The 6,988-nt window shown below is 38.6% G+C and overlaps 1 protein-coding gene across 1 annotated transcript; it reads right to left on the bottom strand.

Moving 5' to 3' along the window:
- Nucleotides 1-2,795: 2,795 nt before the first annotated feature.
- On the bottom strand, nt 2,796-5,592 carry LOC149177600 (uncharacterized). Its single transcript, XM_089420166.1, has one exon. The coding sequence runs from the start codon at nt 5,348-5,350 to the stop codon at nt 2,921-2,923; it is 2,430 nt and encodes an 809-aa protein (XP_089276292.1). The 5' UTR covers nt 5,351-5,592; the 3' UTR covers nt 2,796-2,920.
- Between the last annotated feature and the right edge of the window lie 1,396 nt (nt 5,593-6,988).

Here is a 6,988-nt window from a genome sequence, read left to right as displayed (position 1 = left end):
GTCACTATTCCAACAGCTGTGTGTTGTGACTTATTGGGTTGGCTTGCTGTCAAAATTATGTTATTTTCATGCAATGGGCTCTGCGGCCTTAATGGTGCCTTTATTTTGGCCCTGCGTGGTTTTAATTTTGGTCTGATAGAACAACTTTTGATCTTGGTTTCAGCATCGTGGCAGTAGTTTGAATGGGCCATTTGTTTTGTATACAAATGCATGTATTCCAAAAGAAAAATAACAAGAACTTATAGGAAAAAAACAGATGTTGTGGATCTTGATAAGTTTTCAAAAATATTCCAAACTTAATGGAGCGAAGGTGGCAATTAGACCATGCTTATACATGAGTTATCACTGACGAGGGAAAGATCATGCAGTGGCTTGGTTTGGTAAGTATTATTTGTTCGTGAAGTTCTATTGAGCAATTCCAGAGAGTCGTCTTTGAAGTAATCCCAGCAGGTTCCATTTCAAATCTACCATGTTCTCTTAGGAGGATCCAAGCAGTGGACACCCTGAGTGCAAACGTCTTGTTTAGATTACACACCAAACCCTATGAAAATAAACTAAAGTTAAATGGACAATGTGATGAGGAAAGCTACAGGTTAGACATCTTCCCCAACGTGAAATAGAGGAGAACAATCAACCGAACTAAAAATAGAAATAATAAATTTTAGCTAGCTTAGTACGTTAAACTAGGCCCATAAAGAATTATGAATAACTGTTGGAAGAGTTGGAAAGGCTGCAGTAAATGGACAAAATCACTAATTGGATTTAGGATTCAGACAATGAAGGGAGATAGATCAGCAAGGAAATGTACGCAATAGACCTTGAAGAAGAAAATAACAGAGGCAAGAGGGCATACTCATTTATTCCTTGTCTGAGAAATGAGAATAATGAGGTTGGTGGAAATCCAGTGGTTATTAGGGAAGACATCACTACATGCTATAAAGATTTCAAACCACGTAAAGGCATAAAGCAGATAGGCTTCAAATTTCCTTTTCCACAGATTAAATCTCGGCTGTTGGAAAAATAGGATTTAAACTGAATCTTAAGTGGATCCACTAGGATAAAAGTAGAAAAGGCAATTAAGGTAACGGCAGCTGAAATAACTTGGAAACTTATTTATTCCTAGTGGATTTCTATAGGATACGCTCTAGGAGGTCCAGCTGATTGGAGGAATTAATCCTAAACCACAGCTAACATTGTAGCATTGGTCCCAAAATGAAGTGCTTTTGATAGGAATAACAACTGAAGACTGTCATTTTACAATATGATGTTAGTTACAACATAACGGCCACAGTCTTGGTACACAAGTTGGCTACGTTCTTGGATAAGAGGATGACAAAGAACCATATAACCTATATGAAAGCAAGAAAGGCATTAGGTGGTGTACAATAATGGTTGAAGCTCTCCCATCTTCTCAAATGGGAACTAGTTATGTTTCATAGGTTAACTATTTATGAAAACTATAGTGGGACTTCATTTTGGGTGTCCCCATTTACAAAGGTGTCTACTGGCAAAACTTCAACGCTCTAATCATAATTGCTTCGTAACTAGGCATGGATTAATTACATTGTGTTCATATCATCACTTGTATTGATCACGTTATGCATCCACTGATGGTTCAGTTATATGCTTGAAATTGAATGCCTATCCATTCCTTTCGTTTGAGAAAGATCCAAGGTCTAGTGCACTTAAGAGTCAAGACTTGACCGGACAAGCTGGCTGACCCAAATCTATCCTCCACAATACACAATAAACTAGAAAAATAAAGGACAGAAGATTTTGAAAAGGCTTCCTCATAAATCAAAATAAAAGGGCTTCAATGATAAGCATCATGACCCTATGTTGTGTGGGTAGGCCTGCATGCAAGTATAGGTATGACAAGGGTGAAGACTTTTGAACTATGGGAATGGGGTGTGGGGGGCAGAATTTTTCCTTCAACAAAAGGAGGTCATCAAGACACTATTACATCAAGCACATGTAAAAATGACAGAGGACACAAGCACCCATCCAACTGTTTTGAGACACTTGAAACTAAAACTTGTCATTGCTACTTGTGCAACATAGATCGACAAAGGACAAAGAACTAGTTGAGGCCAGAAATACACAGTGCGGCTAGTTAAATTACCAGGTCTAGTAAGATAAATTAAGCAGGTGATGATAAAAGGTTCCCTTCATGTCCACATTTTCGGCTCAAGACATTTGCCTTTACCTACTATCAATTTTAGACCATGTTCAACAGTAAATAGTAGCAATGCAAATATATCTGCCTTTACCATTAGCCACAATTGGGAACAAAAGAAAACATGGTTGTAGTATCGACAAGCTCTGCATTATAAAAAATGGAGGGTAGATTAAGTGTATTCTTTGTATTGCATTTGTTCATTTGCAGTGGACAGGTGAACTTTCCATGGCTTGTCATGTACAAATAACAGCAAAACAGTCAATCCCCCCACCCACCCTGGAGAAAACAATTGAAATTAGGAAGTTGGCTTTAGTTCAATAAGGGTCACCAAAGGAAACACAAATGTAATCTTGAGCAAATCAAGCTCCTCAAAAATCCCATTTGGGATTATCAGAATAGGCACTCTTTACAAACGTTGTCCATAGGGAATAGCATTTTATTTTCCTTCTTTCAATGCAAGGAACCTCAAAGGCTTCCCCATGATGGGAAGCTGTTAGGTGACATATAATTTCCTTTCCTCCTTTGTAAAAGAATTTACATTAGTTTTGACATGGAAAATAGAGAGTTTGACAGACCATCACTCACGAAGATTTTCCAGCAATGGTGTTTCCACAAATGCTTTGCAGCTTGTGAGACAATGCTTGCTTTCATCCGCCTTGATTTCCTTGAACAGCACAAGTAGTCCCCCGAAGCACAACTACGATCGAAAGCCTTTTTCCAATGACAAAATCACCAAACATATCAAGCATTAAAGCCCTTAATCTTGGCTGCAATGTCGATTTGAGAAATCCCTTTGCTGAGACCCCAATTTACTGATTGGCACGCCTCTTCCATGCGGCCATTAGAGGAAAGACAATTTATGAGTAATTGGTAAGTCACTGCATTAGGAACACAACCATTCTCTTCCATTACAAGCATTAACTGTCTAGCCTCATCCACTTTTCCTACATCGCAGAGCAATTTAATAAAAGTGTTATATGTGTAATGATCTGGCTTTTCGCCACATTTCAACATATAGTGGCATAGATTTTGTGCATTCACTAGTTTCCCCATTTTAACGAGACCCAAAATAAGGGCATTAAAAGCATACACATCTGGAGTGATTCCGTTCTTTTGCATCCTACTGAAAAGCACAGAAGCCCTGCTGACTTCTCCAGCTTTGCATAGGCCATGAATCAGAGTATTATAGGTGACTGCATTGGGGGTTATACCCCACTGAACAATCTCATTTAAGCACTTAAGTGCGTCGTGTACCTGATGCTTTCTACATAGACCATCAATTATGGAACTAAATGTGAAAACGTCAGGCTTAAATCCATATTGTAAGAGATCTTTCATGAACTCACGGGCCTTTTCAACCTTACCTAATTTGCTATAGCCACTGATTAAAGTATTAAATGTTACAAGATTAGGGGTGTAACCCTTCTCTAACATATCTTTAAAAAGATCCGATGTTCTGTTCATCATTGCCGACTTGGAAAAACAATCAATCAACATATTATAGGTAAATACATCAGAAACAACACCACGAGCAAACATCTCACTTACATATATTTCAGCCTTTTCTTGTCTGCCTTCTCTAAATAATCCACTTACGAGAGTAGTATAAGTTGTAACTCCTATTACTCCACCCCTCTTCTGCATTTCATCAAGAAGTTGGCAAGCATGTTTAAGTTTCGATCCTTTACACAGGCAAGGCATGACAATATTGAAAGTTGCAATATCAGGAAAATAGCCCCTTTCAATCATCTTTTTTAGAATCTTGCAAGTCTCTTCTGCCATGTCCAATTTGGAGAGGCAATACAAGATTGTACTGCAAACATATTCATGTAAAACAGATTCCCTTTCCAACCACATCTCTATCAATTCATATGCCACTGACCCCTCGGTCCACTTAAAAACACCGTGAATTAATGATCTGAACGTTGCTTCAGTTGGCAAACGACTCTTCTTCCTCATCTTCTCCAAAACTTGGAAGGCTCCTTCTGGCTTTTTGTTCTTGCACAGCCCATTAATCAATATTGTGTATGTGAAAACATTAGGAATTCGGCCAACACTTTCCATTTGTTTCAACAGCCTCAGAGCCTCGTCTATTATACCATTCTTGCACGCTCCATTAATGAGAAGATTATATGTGAGTGTGTCTGGGGTGCACTTTGCGGCTGACATTTCCTGGAACTTCAAGTAGGCCAGATCAAGACAGTCGGATTTCACTAGAGCATCAATGACAAAATTATATATACGTGTAGTAGGACTGAAACCCAAATAGCCCATCTGACCAAATACTTCAGTAGCATATTTTGCAAGACCTAATCTGCCCCAACTAGCAATCAAGGTACAGAACACATCCTCCGTAAGTTTACAACCTGCATTCCTAATTTCTCCCAATAATTCAGTCGACAAAATACAGGGTCCTTTTCGGACAAGAATGCTGGTTAACAGCTTCTGGGCAGACAAACTGTGATGTTGGTGCCCCTTTTGCTGCTCAAGCCAAATGTAGAATTTCAAGGCTATCACAGGATCCTCTAGAGACTGCAATACTCTAGCTATATATTGACGTGTCACAATATGCATACGATCCCTGAATGTCTCATTTAACTTTGGGAACCAGTCCTGCTGTTTAAGGAGGTCCTGCAAATGTTCACATTGTACATCTACCACGACTGGTGGGGGGGTTTGTCTGACTAAATTTCCTTTGCTAAACCTAGCAGTTACAGATTTCTCTTGTCTCGAATAATATCTAGACAAGAAAGTATCTGAATCAAAATGTTGGGAAACTTTAGACTTAGACTCTGATTTCTGAACCCCGTCTCGAAAAATAGCAGATTTCCTAAACCCATTTGCAGAAATCCCGGATTTCAAAAGCCCGCCTGCATAAACCCCCAATTCCTGATCCTTATCTCCAATACTACTCAAATTCCTGCTTTGCTCCAGTGGATCAATCCTACAGGCGTTATTTTCGTTACCATGTAATGACCCAGATGACTTACCTCTAGATGTCTGAGCTGAAGTAGACTCTGCGCCATGAACCCCATTAAAGCTCTGTCGAGACTGAGCATCCGCAGCATTGCTGACCGTTACAAAGGTGTTCAGGCTTAACCAGCAAAGGCCACCTCCCAAGTGTATTGTCACGTGCTTCTGCAAAAGGGCATGGATGCAACACTTCGGCATATGCAACCCGTACCCGAAACAACCCAGTTAGCCTTCTGTTGATCAGGTATGGCAATGCATCAGTGCATATAATTTGAGCTGATACGATTCCCTCTCGGCATCAAGTATGCAAATCTAATTTGAAGATAAATAACTCTCAAAACATTCATATCATCCCGCTAAGATACGGGGATAGCGCAAAAATATAATGAGGTACACTACTCGCAAATCTGGGACTACTCGCAAATATATTCCAAACACTGAACCAAACACTAAAACTTTAGAGTCAGACAATGCTAATTATTATAATTTAAGATTATAATCCATTATTATTGATGATTTGTATACAAATTCGTTTATGTGGAGTTTGTTTAAATGTCATGAATGAATATGTTTATGCGGAATTTGTTTGAACTTTAAATCCTATAAATTGATTATGGGAGTGAGAATAACTTTTAAACCATTTATTTCATCATGATATTATTGGAAAATTTAATTGGAGATATATTAAAAGTATAATCCATGATGTTTATATCTAAGTGTTTTATGTGGAGTTTAGTTTTATCACGTTTTATGTTTAAATTTCACATAAGGGATTGATGGTGATAATCAATGGGGGGTTATCCTATATGGAAAAGGTCAAAGCCTTATAAAACTATTGGATTCAAAATTTTGATATATATGCCATCACGTAGATTCAAACAATAATAGCTACTATAGTTAAGACTAATACAATAAACGGATACGGTCAATTAAATCTTAGTCTAATGCTTACACCAAAATTCACACAACCATGTACGTGACCAAAACATAGCCTTCGACATTTTCGTTTAATGCATAGTCCTTGGCACCAGTGCTTACAACGGAATGCTTATGTGACCACACCCTGTAACTATAAACTCAGCCCCCAGTGAGTTTGTATTGAGTAACCCCGACGAGAGTGTACTGAGTCCCCCAATTGTATTCCCAGGGAAATAAATCTTTGGGATGGGAATAATTCTCGTCTAGTGTCGGTTCTGGATTTCCCGTCAAGTGTTGACCCCAACGATAAAAGTGTGTCCCGATGTTTGACCGACCCCGCTTGTGATAACCTCTGGGGTGGGAAATTTAACAACAATTGTAGTTTGCCTCTCTGTCACTTGTCACCAAAGAGTTTGTCCCGACGATTTCAAACCGAGTTAGCCCAGTGATTTGAAACCCGGTCACTTACAAGAACTTCTAGGGTGATTTCTTCAGAGGAAAGATTGTCTTGTGACGGGAATTGGTTTTGCCTTCTAGAGCCCATTAATTGACAAACTCCTCTCAAGCAAAACTAAGTCTCGGCTCCACGAAGGTTTATTGTAGGGATTTTAACAGGGTGTTAACATATATATACAAAGTCCCCCTATGACACCACTCAAATCGCATTCGATAATAAAGAAACCACACATTTAACAACCATTCAAAAATAAGAGTGCATAGGAATCACAGAGGCACAATGTAACCACTCTACAACATTTTATTCAAACTTAAATCCTCTCGCCACATTCTCTCTGTCTTTTATTAATTTAACTTTTAATAAAATACATCATAGAGTCGCTCTAGATACACAAGATTAGGATCAGATGGCCAACTTGGTATATAATTAACAAATTACAACAAATTGTTATATTAATCAAG

This window comes from Pinus tabuliformis, chromosome 4_1 (genome assembly GCF_031772625.1).
Source record: "Pinus tabuliformis cultivar Carrire ecotype Pingquan chromosome 4_1, CPIR1, whole genome shotgun sequence".
Classification (NCBI taxonomy): Eukaryota; Viridiplantae; Streptophyta; class Pinopsida; order Pinales; family Pinaceae; genus Pinus; species Pinus tabuliformis.
This window is presented reverse-complemented; position numbering and strand designations above follow the sequence as displayed.